The 21,005-nt window shown below is 44.0% G+C and overlaps 1 protein-coding gene across 1 annotated transcript; it reads left to right on the top strand.

Moving 5' to 3' along the window:
* Positions 1–11,364: 11,364 nt before the first annotated feature.
* Positions 11,365–18,939, top strand: LOC139678644 (protein FAM162B-like). Its single transcript, XM_071569626.1, has 4 exons — positions 11,365–11,659; positions 13,537–13,642; positions 15,050–15,158; positions 15,819–18,939. Exons 1-4 carry the CDS (start codon positions 11,527–11,529, stop codon positions 15,924–15,926), a joined length of 456 nt encoding a protein of 151 aa, XP_071425727.1. The 5' UTR covers positions 11,365–11,526; the 3' UTR covers positions 15,927–18,939.
* Positions 18,940–21,005: the final 2,066 nt, after the last annotated feature.

The raw sequence follows: 21,005 nt of genomic DNA on the forward strand, positions 1-21,005 counted from the left end.
TGACCATTTCTCAAGATCCAGGGGTCCAGTTTGGGTGATTTTTCCTTCCTCTGAGGTAGGAAAGCTCTGAAGGCAAGGTTCACTCTCCTGACAGAGCTGGGATCCTTCTCTGTGTGTGTATATCTGATATCGTCCTGATCTATCCAGCTTCTGTTTCTCTGTGTGAGCTGATTCACTCCCTCTGTTACTGATTGCTGGCATCTGCTAAAGAGTTTTAGTGAGTATTTTGGATATGGCACTCACATTCCTCACCTGTCATGGCTTTGGCCCAGCAGATAATGTTCAGCACCTCTGGATGATTAGACCTGGTGTCCCTTGGTGCTTCTGTGGACCCAGATCTGAGTATTCCTCACTCACCCAGACTGGGTACTCAGCACACCGGTGTTTGTTAGATCAGCAGTTTAAAGCATCAGTAGTGCCAAGTGCCAATCACATTCCTGCTCAGGGAGGGTATTCTATGCTGGGCAGGTGATTGAAATGCCTGGAGTTTGAGGGTTTTTTTACTTTGAGGGGATAAAAGCAAATGGGATCCATCTAAACAAGAGTGAAAGGAAAACTCTTGGAATGAGAAGATTAGAAGTGCAAAAGTTGTACATTTGCTTTGGATTGCCAGGAAAGAGAACACATGTGTTTGCCATTTCAAAAAGCCACATCTATAACATGGAAGTATTTAAAACCAGATATTTCAACTGGCATTTTTATATGCATGTAAAGCGATTAGTTAGCGGCCAAGATTAAGAAAAAAACCTGAAAACCCCAAAGTTGCTCTTATTGCAGAAACTGCTCAAAAGCATGAAGTGAAGCGAAGAAATGTCTTTAATTTCATCTCTCCCCCATCGCTTCCGTGCAGCGGGCGGGTTTCCAGGCGGGGCTGCGCGGCGCGGAGCTGCCCAGCAGAGAGCAGCGTGTGCCCATGGCTGCGGCTCCGCTCCCGCTGCGAGGGGCTGGACCACCCCTGGCCCGCCCGGCTCTCCTGGGGGCGGATCCCTCTCCTCGCTGCTCCGTGGCTGCACTTTAGAGCAGCTGTGTCACTGGTACTCGATCCTGCCCTGCTGGCAGCTGTTGAGCAGTGTGAGCTTTAAGCCTGGCTGGTGTGGGAAGGTCTTTGTTACCCAGTTCCAAATGTGAGATGAAGACAGCTGGAGCATCCCGCAGAAGCTCCAAACCAAGGGTTTAGGTGCAAATAAAGCTGCCTTGTTAAAGCCACTCTGGCCTCTGCAGGCTGGAAGTGACCACAGCTTATCTCAGTTGTCCAGACCTCGACCTGATGGAGAGAGTCCAGAGGAAGGTCACAAAGTGAGTTAAGTCTCAGCTGGACTCTGGGGACTGGAAGTGGAGGTGTAAAAGTTGTCACAAAACTGGGATGTGGGGTTGGAAAAGTCCACTTACTGGAACTCAGAAGCCATGGTGAAAGAGAAGATGCAATGGCAGGTTAAATTTCCACTGAAGGAAATGGAGTGGGTAATGGCAGTTTTACCTGTGCTGACTCTGCTCGGTCAGTCAGGCTGACTGACAGCAGTCACAGCTACTACAAAAGGTTTTGTTCCCTCAATAAAACAGTCTCAAGAAGGCTTGAGATAACTTTCTGGAACTGATTTATCACTGCATGCTAACTCATGAAATAGTAAAACACCTCAGTGAAGCCTGGAGTCAGTGTGGAGGTGAAGTGCATGTGTGCATCTTGAATATGATGTGCAGCAGAGAAAGCACCAAAGACGGCTTGAGTCTTGGAATAGGCTCTGCTCAGCAAGCAAATAAATCAAACAGGAATTTTGCTTTGCAAAAAATCAGGCCTGGAGAGCAGACCCAATAGCCATCCATGGAAATCATGAGAGGAGTGATGTGTGTAACTGCTGCAGCTGTTAATGAGATAAAGGAAAATGCTTAGAGGAAAATCTAGAAATATGTAGATTACTGTGAATTAATAACAGTTGTTTGACAAAGACTAAAATAATGAGAGGAATCTGCCATATTCCACCTGTTCAGATAGAGCTACAGGACTGTGAAATGACAGATCATATTAAGTTGTCAGGCAAAAAGGCTGTAATGAGAGACTTTGATTGCCGAGACATCAACCAGGCTCTGGAATTTGGGACCTGGTTAAAGTTAATGGGAGGGTGAGTTGCTGGAGGGATCCTGGATTCAGGTGGAGGGTCTGAGGTTGGGCATGCTGAGTGCAGAGCTTCTTTTGTGATCTTGGAAAGGATCATTTGGAATTGATGTTTAGATGCAAATCAGTTTGGAAGGATTGTTCTGAAAATTTTTATCTAGGAAACTAGGTGGCAATTAGACATAGAATTAATGTTAGGGGTTATTTACCAGCAAAACCATAAACAATGTTCCAATGTGCATTGCTGTATAGGTAGGTCACAATGTTTCTGGCAAGCTTTGGCCAACCCATCTACCTTAGGTGGGGACACAAGAGCCTGGATACTGCAGTGTGGAGATCATGGCTGGCAACATCCAGCCTTGTTTCCATCACCTGCCTTCCAGGCTGGCCAAAGCTCATGGCTGTGCTATACACTGGCTAGTGCTATACTTCATGTACTATTTTTCCAACTTCAAAGCTTATACTTTTATGAAACATGATGGCATGTTCAACTTCTCTTTCATTTCACCTTCCTGAGGGCCACTGATGGTGCTTAAAATGTGCCTCAGCTCTGTGTGCATGTGTTTATAAGAGAAAGATGGACTTTTACCAGTGTAGATGAAAGAGGCAAACCAGCCATGTTCTCTGTGTTTTCTGCAACAGGGTGGCCTGCAGGCATCATATCCCCAAATCCCTGCCCAGTGTGCCAGTGTGCTGCAGAAGCAGGGGTTGTTCTGCTCTTGCTGAATCCCAGTTTCAACACTCAGTATTCCTGCTCTCCTGGCATTAGAAATTATTATTTTCTTTGTTCAATTTTAGTTTTATAAGGAATCTATGAGCCATTTTCTTCCTTTGTGCCAAGGCACTACCTTCAATATAGAGAATGAGAAATGTCTACATTTAAACTCTGTTGCAGCAACATGGTCATGGAGACTCCAGTCACCACCAGCAGCATCCCTTAATGGCTCCAGTTCAGGCACAGGCTTTGGAGATGGTTGCAACACTAAAGTCACCTTTTCATTCTGGAAGTGATGAATGCTTTAGGCATAGTAGGCAGGAAAATAGAAGCTGACACCAGAAGACAGATGAGGGCAGCATTTCCTTGTAATGTCAGGACATGTGTGTTCCTCTATGAATAGGTTTTCATCTTAGCTGTTAGTGTCTAAGCTCCTTCCAGAGGAGCCTTGCCAAATGTTCTGGTTGATCACATAAAATTCATATAAAACTTGGGAGCCACGTTGCTTGTGACACATGCAGAAAGTACAGAAAAAGTAGAGATAGTCTTCACAACCCTGAGAACTTGTTTATGATCAAGAGCTTTTCTGATATTTACTTTAGCATTGATTTTTGTTTGTTTGTGTTTCGCCTTTTTGTTGTTGGGGTTTCTTTTTAATAATTTTCTACATTGAGTGGGGTATTTCCTGTTTCCCTAATTTTTAAAGGAAGAAATAGCAATGTGGAACTGTGTTGATGAAATGACAGTACTGCAGAAGTGGACAAAGGTCCTGATACTGTGCTTTTACAAGTTGATGCCGTTGCCTCTATCTCTGTTGATATCTTTTTTGTATCATGACCAGGGTGAGAATGATATTTAACTGTCAGGACCACGAAGACTCCAGCTGCTACCATTGGTCCTGAAAGAGCTGACTCTTTGCATATATCCCCAGTGTACACAGATTCCCTATTATCCTTGGGATGTTTCAAGTTCAATTTGCTCGTCTGGGCCAAATAGAAGCCACAGCATTCCCACAGCCAAGGTGACTGAAAGACCAAGCCAACCGTGGTTGAAACCGCTCTCTCCTCTCCCTGCAGTGCTGCAATAGATGAGTTTGTATTTTACTTTTTGGGCTTTCAGCTGACAGTTGGATTCTCTGATCCTGCTTAGCATGCGGCAGCACCGAGCAGGCACTTCTCCCGCTCGTCCGAGTGCGAAGATTCATTAGCCTGCATTTATCAGCTCTTGCCAGAGAAATGGTGAATAATGAGGCCTAGTTCAGGTAATGAAACCATCTCCCTCTCACATCTGATTACATTGCTTCCCTGGAAACTTGTTTTGTAAACATTAATGACTGTGCAGCTATGGCCTGGAGTTAACCCAGCCCAGCAGTGCCGCAGGAGTCTGGAGAGCTGTGTGGCCTGGCTGTTGGTGGTACTACCTGTGCTGTATTAGCTAATAGAAAGGTGGAGACAGCTCCTGCTCCAGTGCTGAAAGGTACCAGAGAAAAAGTGCAGCCCTTGGCATCCTCATGAACAGCTTATACCCTTTGTTCAGGTATTAGTCCTGTGTTTTAGCCTAACTGGCACTGAGTTTCTCAGAGCGGTATCTACCATGATGCTTCTTCATTTTTAATTTGTTAGCTAAGAAAAAGACATATTCCTCTCATTTCTTCATTTATTCCTTTTTTTCTTGATTAACTTCCTTAAACAAACAGAGTACTGCAGGCTATTCCAGATGTTTTATATGAGAATACTAAAATTGTTTTCTCTCGACTGGAGTAACTTTTCTCCTGCATCTTAGAACTGCATCTGCTTTTTTCATGTCAGCATCCATTTGGCAGCATGGAGTCATCTAAGTTAACCAAATGAAGCCAGGAATCCTCATTCTTAGCCTCAAAGAGTTGACCTTGCATTATGTGCTCTTTGTCCCATTTATACAACATAAGCCTTTGAGACCATCCAGTTTTCCTAGGCAGTCTTCCCACTGACCTCCATGTGACCTCGGTGACACCATCCCCACTTTAGTTACTTCCTTTTCCAAATTATCTTTGTTTGAAGAACCTCAGTTCTCCAAGAATGGCATCTGTATTTGTGAGAGATGTTTTACTGAAGGCGAAGTAAATGAGAGCAGCCCATCAGTCAATAACACTCTGGGAACATCTCATATCTATGATAAGCTTTATTCTTGAACAAATTCCTCCTTCAGTAACACAACTCATTACAATGGCTTTGTGTATGTGTTTCCATGACATACATAATCCAGAAAATGCAGGACAGTTTTATGTTACTGTTGAAGAAGTAAAGTCCTGTGTATGTAAGAGGTAATGATTATATATCTTCTCAAGATAAGTCTCTCATTTCCCTCCTCCTCATAATTGCTTCACCATACTACTCCCTTGTACAAATTGCTGCCCAAGCAAGGAGCAGAGAAGTAACTAGCCCAAGTCAATCCCTACATTAGCACATGTGAGCCAGTCCCTGAGAGTGCAGGCCAGTAGGCAGTAGTTTGGACAGGGCAGCAAGACAACACTTCTTCACCAAAGCCCCCAGAGCACGAGATACTTGTCTGACAAATTTTCAGTGTCCTGCCCTCTCCATGCTGTACCTGGAAGGCTGTGCATCTCTTAGGAGATGTTTTCCTGTGGTCCCTTTGGACACATAAATTCTGCTGAAAGTAAATCCCATCCTATGCATTGGTCGTATTTCATCCAGGAATGTTTGAAAGAGTTTTATGGTCTCTTTAGAGACAGTTCATAAAGCTGAGGAGGCACCTGGCTCTGTTATAGGTTACTGTGGTGAGCATTGCTGGGCCAAAATATGCCAGGGTAGTGCCTCCTCCTGTGTTACCCAGGACACAATTGCTCCTGTATTGATTACATTCATATTCAGCCAGTCACTAAAAGTGAAATTTGACCCCACAATACAGGGGGTCCTACTGATATCAGCCAGTTGATTGGTCTGATCAATGGTATATGACTTCCCTTCAGAATCTGAGAAAAATCTAAGTCATCTTCATATTAAAACAACTGTGGGGGAAAGACATTTCCACAAAGAATGGTTCAATCTTTTAAAATTAGGTTTCTTTTTTCCCCTAAACTATTGACTAATGGGCTGAAAAATTTCTAAACGCGTCTTTTTTTGAAGACAATGCCATTTTTCTCAGGAAAGAAAATCATTAAATGACAAGTGAACAACGAGTCTGTCCTTGTCAGTGTGTTTCTCTGGCTCAGCTGGGGAAACAGGTGTGGAAAATGTTTGCATTAAATGGTTCTCCAAACTCTGAGTCAAAATATAAATTGTTAAGATTTTGATAGTTTTGTTTTCTTCAGGATGTCCTACTTTTTTCTCTGCAGCCCAGTTGTGCGTTGTTCCAGAAATCAGTGACCTGATGTAAAGCTTATTAGTGCATTAATTTCCCTGCAATTTCATACCAACACCCCAAACATTTTGGACAATTTCCCATGGGTCCTGGGATTTTTGCTGCTCACATCTGACTGCTCCCCCATTACGAAGCTGCACTTGGGCAGCCTCCCCACGTTTCAGCCCATCTGTGGGCAGGTGCTGCATATGCCAAGTCACCCTGTGCTGGAGGTGACATGCCACCTCATCACCTCCATATGATCATCCCAAACCCTGGGAAAGGTCAAACTGGAGCTTTGCCAGAGCAATGACTAACCTTTGTTTTGCTGCCATGAACTTTGTCCTTTTGACACCAACTGTTATAAACACTGCACTTTGTACCCAGGACGCATCAGACCTACCCCAAGTCCCTTTTTGGTATCTACTTGCAGAGATTAGTGACTCCAGATACAGCTCACAAGCTCCACTGAATTTGGTTGCTATTAAGGCAATTCATAACTGCATTCCTGTGTTCAACAAATACTCTATTGCATCTTATCTAAAAACACAAAACTGGTGGAAGGGAGCAAAGCAAGGGTGATTTATGGATCATCCTGGCTACAGCAGTGACCCCCTTGTTCATAGGCATTCCCATCAGGAGAGGTAGCAGTGGGCTCTCTTGCTGTTTCAGAGATGAACATACTTTAAGCAGCCAAAAATCCAGGCTATTAATTGGGGTTTAAATTTCTTGAGAATAAACGTTCTTAATGGCAGAGAAGATGAATCTTCTTAGATAAGGATAATTTGGTGATCCTGATCTTTGCAACCTTGGGCACTGCTGCTCAGACCTGACACACCCAGGGCCAAATCCTTCTCATTTTTGAATTAGTGGCAGACATAGAGAACAGCTCAGATATTTTTTACCTGAGGGAACTGACTGCTCCTGCTGTAGAAAATACAAGTGTGCTATGTTGAATACCTTTCCCTCTTAAGAGACTGATGCAAAAATGCTCATATGGTCCAAATTAGGCAAAATTTACCAGAGATGGTGGAGATTGCAGGTTTGGTTTTGTTTGGTTGGGTTTGTTTTTTCTTTTAATAGTGTGGCTTAATGTCTTGTTTATGGTTTCTAAGATTTTTCAAATAGTAGTTACACTATCAAATTTGGAAGAATAGGGACAATATTGGCAGAAAATGCAGGATCTTTCAGCAACTGGAGAGAGGAAAATTTAATATTTTTTTAAAAAAGCAAAGCTGAAGTGTAGCACAGGAAGAGACGAAGGACTCCTTCATTGCTTTGTCTTTTTGACAATGCTCAAGATTATAAAAGATATGAATCCTAGTGCTCTGAATGAATGAAAGTCTCATGCTGCTGCTTGTGTTGAGAAGTCTTTACAAACCCCCTAAGTCTGATTTTTATAAGGTACTGTAACTGTACCTTTGATTTTATTTGGTTGTGGTGAGAAATATTAAGGAGCTTTTAGTTTCTTGAGATTTGCATTTGAGTTTCCCTGTGGTAGACTCTTGCTGATATGGGGAGGATGTGACTCACCTTCTGGAGAAAACAAGCCCTGAGAGTGCTGCTTCCTGGGGACCCTGAGGAGGAGGGACAGATTTTGGGCTGGGAGTCTGCAGGTAAGTGAGACGTTTTAAAGAAATTCATTGCATTTGCTGTGTGAAACTGTGCTGCTGGAGAATACACAGGTGCATGGAAAAATATTTCCTGACTCACTTAGAATTTCATGAGCCACAAGCCCATCCAGGATTGCTGTTTATCTTGTCTAGGAACCAAGACAGAGTTCTGCTGCATATTTAATTAGCTGGGGGGAAGGCAAAGAATTTTAAGATAAGATTATCTTATGTTCCTCATCACAGACCTCACGTAAAATGTTTGCATGGGGTGCAAAACAGAGCGTGATGGTAAGACATTTGTTTTTGAGGACACTGAAAACAGCTTTGCAGAATAATACTTTTTTTGGTTGAATACTCCTATGAATTCTTTTCTGTGCATGAGTATAAAAATTTCTTGTGCATTATTATGAAAATGAACCAGGAGTTTTAAAGATATGTGTGGGAATCTGGGGCTTCTGGAAGAATAAACACTTTCATTACTGTGGCTGTTGAAAGCAGAAAAAGAAGTACAAGTGAAGAGAACCTGGGTCTAAGTTTCTCATTGCTGCAATGGGCTGACAATAATCAGAATTTGGGCTCTGGGGATAACATTATAAAGTCAGCCAGAAACCAGAGTAATGGAGTTTTACAACAAACAATTGAGTTTATATTGTGGCTTCTCAGTTCCAGTTCTGGAAAGGTTTTTGAGTACAATTAGGGACCAGTTGCTGGTCCTTGCTGTGGAGTTAGCTGTAAGAGCAGAGTTTGAAGTGGCTGAAGGGGTGTGGAGAGGATGCAGAACAAGGATGGAGTCCTGTGAGGTTTTCTGTTTGTTTCAAATCTTCAATGTTGGCAGCAGTGTGCAACAAGCATTGCAGCTATGTATCACTCAGAGAAAACAGAAATGTCACGAGTCTACACCACCACCACCACAGCTGCAGACCATCCTCTGCTCTGTCTGAGCTAGTCTGCTCTGTTGTAACTCAAAAGCTTTCAGATCTGTGCTCTTCTCTTGCAGCAAGGGTCAGAGCAAGCCTGGGGGACATCAGTACAGCAAGTCGGTGTCATCTGTCCTGTCTAGGACTTGCTGAGGAGCTGAGGTCCTGCTCTCCTCCTGGAAGAAGGATGTGAAGGTGGAGGAGATGGTGCTTTAAACCCAGTTTTACTAATTCTTTACATTTGAACAAGTTGTGCTGCTATTGAATAAACTGTCTATCCATGAGCTTAATGGTTATGAAATACTGATTGCATTCCGCTCATGAATCACTGATGGGTATCAAGAGATAGCTTGGTATGGGGTGTGACTGGATGTGCCTCCTGTAATCTGGCCAGGGGAGATGTGCTGGACTAAGCACAAAACTCTAAAGAGGACTAAGGCCACCAGACTGCACACAAGGCTACCTTGGTCCAAGAGAATTCTGCATATTTGTGCTATTTAGGAAGGGATTCTCTTTTCTCTGGGCCAGAGAGAAATCCACATTGTATATAGGAAAGTTTGAATTCCTAACTCAGAGGTGTCTACAGCATTCATACACTGTAGTCAAACTCATCCTGGCATCAAGCATTCACAGTGCCAGACAAACAAGTAAAATTCAGGAGCAAGTAACTGGCTTTGTGGTTTCATGAGGATCTCTGTGTCTTTGCACTTCCGAATGCTGGCATAATAAATCCTGAAGTGCCTTTTTGCTCACAGCAGACATGATTAATACAGCTGTTAGCTGGTATGTCTGCTAGAGGAAACAATTGGCAACCCCTAGGTGGATAAGCACCAGAGGCCTGAAAACCCCATGGTTTTCTCCACTTTTGAGAAACTAAGACATAAAATAACAATGTTCTTTTTTACCTCTTCAAATCCATAATCAGACATAACGGAAAGACAGTTACTTCTGCAATAAGTATTTTGGAGAGTGCCTGTTAAAGTGAAAATGCTCTAATGTTCTGCACAGCTGGAGCCCTTGTGGGGTCAGGCAAGTACAAGCGCAATGTAAGCATCATGGCAGCAAGTGCCATCCACTGCCCCACAGCCCCTCCTGCCCACTCAGCTTGAGGTCTGAGAGATGTTCAGATGTGCAGTGTCCCTTTGCCACTCAGCAGCTCTTCTACAAGATGAGAAGGGGAACTGTGGGGATGCTCAGGGGTGCTGAGCCCTGTAAACCTCAGGCTATAAATGCATCTTTCCTTCTCCTCACATCCCTTTTCCCCCAGGGAAATCCTGAGCAGGACACAAATATTCTCCATGACTTTACCAGTTTCCCCTTCTGTTTCTTCCAGCATAATCACATTCACTGATTTCTGCTTGTTTGCAGCTTTTGTTTGCAGCTGGAAGCTCAAACCACTATTTATTTTCTGTATGGGTTCCTAATCTGGAAATGGATCTAATTTGCTTTACCAAATTACGAGTGAATTAAGCTAAAAACAGTGTGTTATATCTGAATACATTGTAGAGCTTTCATGAAAGAGGAAAACCCATATTTGTCATTGCTGTGAGTTTCTTCTTCCCTCAGTATCAATAACTTTGTGTTCTCAAAAAATATAAAATGTCTCTATAAATGGTAGAGTTTTTCCTTGGGGCCAGGAGCTGGGGAGCTGGAACTGCATCTGTTTCACATCTTTCATCCTCTCAGCCCTTAAAGAATATCCTTGCCAACATCCCGATAGTTCCTTCCCTGGCTTTTAGACACAGTTTGATTATCTGCAATATTGCATTAGATAGTATTACTAAATAGTTCTTAAAAATTTACCTTTCAGCAACTGCTTCTTCCCCTTCAAATGCAATTTTTTCCCCTACCTGCAAATCAACTTTAGAGCATTGTATATCTGAGGAGAGTAAATCCCCGTTGCTCCAAATGAGACAAGTATTTTGCATTTCCATTTCCTGACCCATCGGCTAGAATTTTGTGCAAAATGCAGGAGAAATGTCAAAGTGATAAAGTAACTTTGGTTTTGGTTCATTCTCTGGTTACAACAGCTGATGTTAAGGAAAACCTCCAGTGCTATCCAGACTTTGTGGAGGGCAAATACCTTATAGATGCCGCTACATTTCAGTGACAATTTTACTGACTGACAAATACTACAACACCTGAGGTTTTAGTTACAATTTCTTAGTTTACTGTTTTAAACCTGAAATATATCTGAAATAGGAAAGTTTGCAGTCTGGATACAAGATGGGCTCCCCATAATGCATTTGCAGATGCAAACATCAGCTTTAATTTCCTGCCACCAAACCATTCTGAGATGGGATAAACACTGTTCCTCTTCAGAAAGTCAGTTTAAAGTAGCTGATTTGCAAGATTATTTTTTAGCTGAGAACAATTAAGAACTCTAACAGCTTAACCAGCTGTGATAATTAACAGTCACTAAGCCTATCTTTGGGGATATACAGCATGCTGTCCTATTTTAGTCCTTCCATAGTAAGGATTGAGAAAATAATGCAAATAGCCATTGCTGTCCTGAGCAGCTTCTTGTGATGGAGAGCCTGGGGCAGAGTCTGGACTGGGCGTGAGCTGCCACAGTGGTGATTTCTGCACGCCTGTCTCCGAAGGTGTGTCGTTTTAATAAACACAGGTGATAAATTTAACTTGTCACCATGACATAAGCACAATCTCTTGTCTGTCGGGGTGGAAGTGCATGCTACTTCCTTCTTACAAAAAGGGTGTAGTTTTACATTAATAACTCCTAGAGGCAGCCTCCTGAGCTCCTGCCGGGCCCCCCGCACGCCCAGGCTGTTGGGGCGGAGGTGCCCAGTGCTGCCCAGTGCTGCCCCGGGCAGGATGCTGGGGAGGCTGCTGGGGCACAGCCCTGCGCTGTGGCAGTCGGTGGCTCGGCCGGTCCTGCGCCCCACCAGAGCTGTCAGCAACAAAGCAAGGGACGCTCAGGGCGCGGCTTTGCAGACGGCTACTGCAGGTGGGTAAAAAGCCTTCGGTCACTGTTTCATGCTGCAGCGTGGAGGGAAAGGGTGTTTGCAGGAAAGGATGAGAAAACGACCCTCGTTCTCATCGGTGGCTGTAACTGCAGTGCTGCATCTCCTGGGGTTGCAAACACTGCCTGGGGCGTGGAGCATGCTCAGAGCTCTGACCAGCGCAGTGCAAAGGGATAAAGTTTTTTGCATTAAATCGTCCTTTTGCTATGGCAGCCAATACAAACTGACATTACATGTCAGTTAATTAAATGTTAATTAAAACAGATAAACAAACATTCCTCCTCCCACCCAGTTGCCAGGTTTCCAGAGTAGGACTAGTGCATGTCCCTGCTTGTGCAGGGCTGGTGCAAGTGGCAAACTTGCACTCCTCAGATCCCCTCAGTGCTCCTTTGCTAGGCTGCAGCCACAGCTGTGTGTGGTTGTGCCAGGCAGGGCTCTGGATTACACGGCAGGGAGAAGACATTGGCTGCTCCCAGGTGGACAAGCTTCCTGGTATAGAGGTAGTTACTCATTTTAATATGTAGCACCACTTTCTTGGCTGTACCTTTGCAGACCCCTCACCGTAGCAAGTCTGGGCTGTATGGGGCTGTCTGTGTTCCCGTGGGATGGCTGAGGGTCTCCAGCATGGGGCTTGCCCTTGCCTTCCTTTAGGGTGAAGCCTGTCCTTTTAGCAATCTGACACACTGCTTGCTGCAGATCTGATTCTGGCACTTCCTGAGGTACCTCTCCTGGTCTCACTGGCACTCTGTAAGACAAATAGGAGAAGCAGGAGATTAAATTTACCTGGAGGTCTGGGTGCCAAGATTTACAACTGTCAAGATTTGCAAGTCCTGGCATGCATGAGCAGGTCTGGGGCCAAGGCACTTAATGTAATTTCATCATCTCAACACAGACAGGAAGAGGTGCTCCCCATGCCCTGTTCTGTAGTGGTAGTGATTTCCTTTCAGCCAAGAACCAGCAATCCAGCAACAGGCAGGGACTGCAAGACACTGAAACTGGGGATATCTTCATGTCCATCCCTTCCTACATGTCCTGGTCAAGCACTGGGCATTTCTCAACCCAAGTCCCCACATTTGCAAGCACAGGGCACTATAGCATAGCATCTTGGGTGCACCTACCTGGGTGTTGGTACTGGGTGAGCGCTGTCGTCTACCTTGCAAAGTCCACCTGTGCAGGTGTGCAATACAAAAACCAGGATTTGAGACAGCCATTGCTATTTTTGCAGGGTCTCCCTGCTGCTGTGCTTGTCATGGCCTGTCACTGGGCCTGTTTCCATCAAGAGGAGCCAGAGTCCTTTTCTCATTGTGCTGCAGGTGACAGCATGCTAATGGCATCGCCGTGGTAGCCTGATGGGGTGTAATGTATCATCATTAGAGTACAACAATGTGGTACCCAGCTTGCATGAGAACTACTGCCAGCCTCCCACCAGCATGCATTTAAGCAGACCTCATCTCTCCATCGGTGATTTTAGAGGAGAAGCTGGTGAGGAGTTACTTGTGCTGCTGGCAGTTGTCTTAACTCACTAGTTGAACCATTTAAAAACAAGATGCTGTGGTCTTGGGGGACTTCAGCCCTGCATCCTTTACCCCCTTAATCAGAAAGTTTAAAAGAGATTTTTAGTTTAAGACCTACCAAAACTAAAGGGGAAAAAAGAACCCTCAAATGAAATAAGCTGCAAATGTAACACAGCCTCTCACTCCAGCTGCTGAGTCTTTTTGACAATAGAAAACACATTTGGTTCTCAGAGAATAGAAAAGTGTAATTTTGAACTTTCAGTGCTTTTCCCACTGTAATAATAGCCTTTTTCCTCTTCCCTTCTTGAAGCTTGGCTCATTGTTTTCTCTTACAAAATATTTTACAGGTAAAGAAGCTTTCAGAAATGATAGAAGACCTACAAATTTTGATAAAAAAGTGTTAATATGGGCAGGACGCTTTAAAAAGGAGGAGGACATTCCCAAGTACATATCGTAAGTGGACTTGTCCGAATGATACTTTTGGCTGTGAACATACAGATTGAGACCCCAGATTGCATTACCCAGAATTGTGCTCACATGTTAAGGGCTAGTACTCCCCCATGCTGATGGGACTTGCTGCTACTGGTGTCCAGAAATAATTGTAATTCTTGGCAATGTAAACTTTTTGTCATACCCCTTGAAGTAAACTGGATTCACTTGTTTTAGATATCATAAATTTCAAACTAAGTTGTAGTGTCTTTTGCAAGACAAGTAGCTTTGTAACTCAGAAGTCACCATGGTAAAATATAAGCTACTTCGTATTTTTGCATGCTTTGCTAGGTTTTATTGATTAGCAATAATACTGCATAAATTTTAATAAGAAAAGTTGGGGCTGTACACATCTTTGGTGACAGACATCTGCAATGAGTTCCTCATGTCTGGTGTACAGTTTCACCTTGTTTTTGAGATATTTAATTAAAGGATTGTCACTCAGTTTTAGAGTCCTAAGCTTCTGACTTGTGACATCCTGGGAGCTCCTCCAGCCATCCTTCCCCTTGCAGGCATAAGTAAATCCATGGCTGGATATGCTTTCATGAGTGACTCACTGCGACGCTGCAGTCTCTTGCAAACATGAATTGTTGGATACATGCCAGGAGTCACTCATGGAAGATGGTGGAAATTTTCCAGCAATGGCTGTGGCTGTTTAGCAATTTGGGAAGACAACTGCTCATGGATGGTGCGATTGTCTGCTTCAACTCAGCTCAGCCTCCCACTGCAGACAGATGCTTGGAGGGCTGGTGTCAACTGCTTGGCAGAGGCTGTGCTGTGGTGGGAAAGGGCTGCAAAGCAGTGTATGCAGCTTGGATGGGCATGTGGGGATGTGCATATGGATCCAATCACCACTATATTGTCCCTCAGCACTGTGTGAAAACTCTGCGTTACTCTTAGCCAAAATGTCATGCATGTGTTTTTAATTCACTGAGGGTGGCATTGCCTGCACCTGGTGGCACAGCCCCAATGTCTCTTTTTGCTGTGTAGCACCCCACGCCCTGCAGCACCCAAAGGTGGGCCCTTCATAATTCCATGATCACACTGGAAAGACTTTCCTGTCCCTGTCATTTTTCAGGTGTTCACTCTCATATGTAATAAAAGAAGACAGAAGAGCAGGCTTTGTTATTCCTTTTCTTACTGGTGGCTATTTGAAGTAGCAATACCCCACTTGCGTGGGAGGAAGGCAAAATCTTTTCCCCATAGTCTAATTTTTTCAGTTGTCCTCTAAGGAGCTGTGGAAAGAGAAGGCTGAAACCCGTTGCACCTTGACAGGCAGTTGCTGTAGGACTTGAGGATTTATTACCCAGCTCCCCATGATCTCATTTCACACATGCTGCTGCAGGATGGAAACTGCTCTGTACTCTGCAGGTCTGATGTCCTCGATGCAGCAAGGAACATTGTCAGGATAAAGGTTTGCTACCTCATGATCGCGCTGACTGTGCTGGGCTGTTTGGCCATGGTCATCACAGGCAAAGAAGTGAGTATTGTTTGTGGGTGAAGTGAACTGATTCACTTAAAGTATGGTCTATGTATGCTTTTGGTAAATAAGCACCTGGGTGACAGATATGTTTGAGTATAGGTGCATACAAGCAATATTTGCACAGGGTTTGTGTCTCCCTTCTCCAGAGGAGAGATTGGCATAGAGAAGCACAACTTGCTGATTAACATGTTCCTTCTAACTCACTTTGCCATAAACCTGTTTAGTGCAATGCTCTGTATTACAATATCTCAACAAGAGGCCAGTCCAAAGGTGATGGAGTAGCTCAGACAGTGTCAATGGTACCTGATCCTGCCCTACATCCATTGACCATGAGGCTCCTGTGTTTCTGCTTGCCTTGTCTACAAGCCACCATGGCCCCCAAGAGCTGTGACACTTCTCCCCATCCCACTGCTGGGCAAGCATGGTCTCCAGTATGACTTGGATATCCCAGTGTACCTGTAAACAACTTACAGTGTAATTCTCCTGCTAATCGAAGCTGCAAATACTGAAAATGTGGTATAATAGGGAAACACATTATCTTTTGCACTGTGAAATATCAAAAAGGACAGTGGGTTATCAAGGGAAATGGTGCAAATGTGGGGAAATGTAGTGGTGGCAAACATGTGCATGCAATGATTTTCCCTAATTCTTTTCAAGGCTGCAAAAAAGGATCAGACATTGCTGAGGGCGAACACAGAAAAGAAGGCCAAATGGAGGGCTGAAGTGGAGAAAGATCAGGAGGCAGCTGCTGGGACACCAGAATGATTTGGAACAGATTTATTTTAACAGTAGAAGATAAGTGATTTGCATATGCAGCATATGGACCTGCCTTCATTAACTCTTTAGAGTTTTTTCACTGAAACTCTCTCAAGGCAAAGACTTTCCTTCTTAAAAACTTCTCCATGTGAACTAGGAAACCCCTACAGAAACTCCAACTGCTTTCTGTGGCCTCTGGTCCTTGGCACAAGGTTCAGCTGAAATACAAAAATCTCTTCTAAACTGGAAATTGTGGGAAGGACAAATGCAGGACTCCTCAGCTCAGGATCAGCTTTTCTTGGTGCTGCTCGTGCTCAGCATGGCCATGGGACCATCTCCTTGCAGTCAGGAAGGATGTGGCCCTACATCAGGGAGCATCCCATTCCATGCAATGCCTCTAGGGCAAACAGACTTGGCCAAAGTGAACCAGGGCCTGGGGGAAAGCAATCTGAAATATGTTTTGCAACCACAAAGAGGTCAATTATCTCTGTCTTTCAATTATCTTTAAGCCTGCTGCTATCACTGTCCCCTCTCCTTTCCCCCAGCCTCTTGTGCAATGCTGTGGTCAGGGAAGAGGGGAAACATGGGCATGAAGAGGGCTGGGAAGGTGGAGGAGTGTGAGCAGACCCTTATGACTGACTTGGCCAGAGGAGATGGTGGTGGTGTGGAGTGGTTGCCGTGGGGCAGCCCAAGGAACCTATGCCTGATGCAGGGAACCTGGTCTGGAGGCACCTCTTGTCCTGTAGCACCTCACTGGTTTTCCATCTTCTGCTTCCAGTCATTGTCATGAAAGTTGTCTAGAACTTGCTCTGCTGCGATTTTAGTCCAGAGTAATTGTTAATACATGCTTTGCTAAAATCAGATTCTTTTTAATCATCATAGTTCATTAACTCATAATAAAACAGCTGTCCTATTACATCTAAAGCAAATGCATCTCTTCATAGCTTCATTTAGAGTGTCACCAAACTCTCTAGGATGATGATTAACAGATGGGAAAGATCTTAATGAAATACTGAAAGTTACATTTTCACAAAGTGACTTAACTTCGAGAGGGGCCTCAGTTCACGCCTGTGGGTGCTGCTGTTCTGGGCTCCCATGTGTCATTCATAACCTCTCGAGACCTCTAACACTGGCTGGTAGAGCTGGGTGTGCTGTGTAGGGGCACAGTGTGACAAAACCCAGCCATCTTACCTGGGCTGCCAGAGGATGCACTGTAACCATTGCTCAACCTGTGTGAAATGTCCTGAGCAACACACTGAAGCTTGGCTTTCCCAAGGTTTATTACTTGGAGCAATCACACTTGTGGTCCAGGGGAGTCTGGAAGCTCCTGCTCAGGTCTCTGAGGTTTACTTTGTCAAAAGTCATGTTCACTTATTGCTGGAGTGTCACTGCATGGAACGAGGTGCTGGCAAAGATGGGCTGGGGCACTGATAGGTCAGTAGCTGTTGAACTCTGGAACTCCATCTGCTGTGCCTGTGGTCATGGGGCAGCTTTCCCTCTCTGATGCATCTTAGAAGCACTTATCTGCATCTTGCACACTCATTTAGGGTGAGCGGGATGTTACCTCTGTCACAGCTCCATGTTGCAATCCTTGTTTCCAACTCACAACCCTGTGCATTACAGTTCACCAAGACTGGGTCCCTGTAGTATTTCTCATGAAGCACATCTCAGGGAAGTGAAAATAATGGCCTAGGACGACAAGCACAGAGTGAAAAAGTCTCTGCTGAGAAGGCACTTTTGCTTCACAGGTAATATGGGCTCTTTCATTTTACATGACCTGGTTTTCTTGGTTGGTGCAATAAACCACAAGAATTACCTCAAAGTTAGTGTTCATTTGGGGATAAACTAAAAGAGCTTTGCTCAGTCTCTTAGATAATTTTTTTTAGTTCTTAAATGGCTTTCCTGTGCCTTTTTCAGAAGGCAAGTGTAACACTTAAAGGAAGAAAGAAGATTACCATAGCCATACCTAAAGAACAAAAAAATTAATTGTGGCTTGTTCCACTCACTGCTCTGCACTCCCTTCTGTCTGGGAAAAAAGTCTGCTTCAGGTGTGAGCTATTATCAAATCCTCTTAAACAGCCATGGCCTCTGCCAACAGTGCATAAACCTGCTGCATTACACATGATTATTAAGAAAAAGGAAAAATCAATTCCTCCTCCCTAAGCCACTGGTAATGCACCACTTATGAGCCACCAAATGACCCAGGTGCTTTTGGGCTCTCACAAAGAACTATGACTATTATGTAGGGAAAAATCCTTTATCAGTCCTGACTACATGATTATTCATGTTATTATCATAATATTCCCCAGAAAATCAGTTGGACTGATCACTGGCTTGCACTCAGTCGGTGGTGGGTGGCTGCTGGTGTAGCACAGCCTCACTAGAGTCACCCCCTGTATGAACTGGAGATGCCTCTCCAACACTGGGACTTATCATTGCTTGTTAAAATCTGTTTCCATCTGTGTCTGCAAAGTCCTTTGACTTTTCTCTTGAAAAGCTTCTAATTAACACAGACTCCTGAAGGTATAATTGGATGATCCTCATTACCTTACAGTTGTGAGTTTCTTTATTTCCCCTCCCATCTATATTGCTTCAGTGTCACACCTGATCCCCTAGGCATTTAAAAAGGGGATGGGAGTTGTTATTGGGTAGGAGCTATTCTTCCCTTTTTAATAATGTGCCTTGCATTTTCCCAGCCTGGCCCTGAGGACAGTGTTAGGGGCCGGCTCCTTTCTGAGGCAGGGAATGGAGCTGAGAGTGTGCTGATTTGCTGTGATGTGCAGAAAGATCAAGGGTGAGTCCTTTCAACTCTCATCTCCTTGTTTGCTGCTCTGAACCAAAGGATGCTTCCCCCCTTGCAGGATTTTTGCCTTTTTAATGAACTCTTGTATGGCCATGGTTAACAATGTGCTGGTGGTTGGTGCCATAGAGATTTGCATTACGATAGCAATTACTGGGGAAGTTTTTTCCTAGTAGCTGGAGCTGATCTAAATCTGCTTCCATTAAAATCATCTCTGCAATTCTTCCTGGCTGTGTGTTAAGGTTATTATCCACCATTTTTGAAGTTTCAGTGATTTCCAGAGACTCAGCTTCCCCAGGGAGCCAGGCTGCTGCAGGGCAGAGCAGGGTGCACTGAGCTTTCTTCCTCCAGTGTGGTGAGATCAAGCTTGTATGGGAGGCTCTAGATCACGAGCATCCCAGTGTGCCAGAGAAAAGGTGTGAGATGGGGAAGTTTGAGCTCAGAAGATCCCCTTCCCTTCCTTATTCATTTTCCCCCTCTTGACCTGCCCAGGAGGTTACTAGTGACACTTTGTTTCTTTCCATCTGTCTGCGATGTGCAGCTCTTCGCCTGGGATGCAGCAAGACTGAGGTGTTGCTGCACTTGTGAAGGATTTTTTCCCTGGACACAGATAAAATCTTGCCATTCATACAGACCTAATTTTAAAGGCTGTTCTGTTCTTTCAGTGTTAATCTCCCACCAACCTGAGAAACTGCTACTTTTTTTAAGTCTGAATGTAGCCAGCTTCAGCTTCCAGGCATTGAACATTGTCTTCAATATGGAATATAAAATGTTCCATCTCAACTCTTTCCTGTCTGTAACTAGCCACCCCTCAGCTGCTGTTTTCAGTTGGATTGCTGCTATATTCAAAACACCTGTAGTTTCTAACCTTTGCTTGGTTGATATCCCTGGCTTACTGGCCAGTTTACAGTGCATTTATTCCTGTATCGAGTGATTTACTACATTAGTAGCCTCTTCTTGAACAATCTAAATAGATTTGTTTGTTTGTTTTAGCATAGAATTGATAACCTAGTACTCTTGCAGAAATAAAGGATGTAAAATCTTTCCAGACTTTACTGGCTGCCCTGGAAAATTATAAAGCACAATGGCTGTGCATAAGAACCTGTTTTTCCTCTATCTATGCCCAAGGCACCAGCACCTGCAGGAGCAGCATGGCCTGCTAGTGCCTGCAAATCTGCTTTTGCTCCTTGGACTGCCAAAGGTCAGTTCAAAGGAGTTTCAAAGCTGAAGGTCTCCTCTAGGTGAGATGCAACAATGGTTTGGATCTGTAAATGGACCTGCTTCCTCTTACCTCAAAGCTCCTTCGATTTTGGAGTAGCCTCATGCTTTCTTCCTTGCTCAGCATCATTGCGGCAAGTTTAGTGCTGGCTGCTGCTGGTCCATGGGGACTGGGGTCTTCACGACCATCATGATTTCAGTAGTGGATTAAATACCATTATCCTGTTTAGATTTGGCATGAAGTCATTCTAGCCTAGCAGGAAAGCAAGTCTAATGTTCAATGAATTAAATTAATTAATGGATCATTCATTAATGCATTGAGGTAACATTAGGGAAGTTTTCCATGGTTAAGTAGTTTGATGGTCATTAGTGCTGTATGATGTATTGCAAAACCTCTGTGACAGTTTTATGATGAGTAGGTAGCTCCTGAAATGCTCTGAAAGGACCTGACCATTTAATTTCACTGCTCTATAAAGGATCTGGACACAAGTTTCAACACTGCATGTCTTGCTGATGCCACATCTTCTCTCTGCTTGTGACAACTTTCTGCATGAAAATCTAGACTTGGCACCTGACTCCTCTTCTGCAGCATTGTGTTCCTCAGTGAAGGGACCCAAACCTTGAACTACAAGGACTGCTGTTTGCTGGGAGTGACAGTGGTTACCATAAGGAAGAGATCAGTGTGGAACAGGGTTTCATAGGAAAGAGTTGTGCTCGCTCATGGCTTATTTATGTTCTGCAGTATGAGTAGAGTTATCAGAAACTGCTGGTGAAACTGGACCAGAAAATTGAGTGATTTTCATGCTGCTTTGTAATACACACCTCACAGATGACATATTTTCCTGAGACTTGTCTAAATTAAATGGGTACCTAAATAGCCCAATGAATTACAATTATTCTTAATGGCTCATTTTTCTCTTGGCGCAGAATGTGTGAATGCAAACACAGCTCACATGGAGGACTATGAATTGCACCCCCCTGTACACTGAACTCCTCGTAAGCGATTTTATCATTGTCTAAGCATTGTCCTGCAACAAATTTCTACCAGCAAGGCTATAATCTGTACCAAG

This window comes from Pithys albifrons, chromosome 14 (genome assembly GCF_047495875.1).
Source record: "Pithys albifrons albifrons isolate INPA30051 chromosome 14, PitAlb_v1, whole genome shotgun sequence".
Lineage (NCBI taxonomy): Eukaryota > Metazoa > Chordata > Aves > Passeriformes > Thamnophilidae > Pithys > Pithys albifrons.

Excerpts from the sequence above, each read along its gene's own strand:
- LOC139678644 (XM_071569626.1), top strand. The coding sequence starts at position 11,527 with ATGCTGGGGAGGCTGCTGGGGCACAGCCCTGCGCTGTGGCAGTCGGTG. Across the intron at positions 11,660-13,536 it reads TTTGCAGACGGCTACTGCAG|GTAAAGAAGCTTTCAGAAAT; the intron begins GTGGGTAAAAAG and ends AATATTTTACAG. Across the intron at positions 15,159-15,818 it reads TGGTCATCACAGGCAAAGAA|GCTGCAAAAAAGGATCAGAC; the intron begins GTGAGTATTGTT and ends ATTCTTTTCAAG.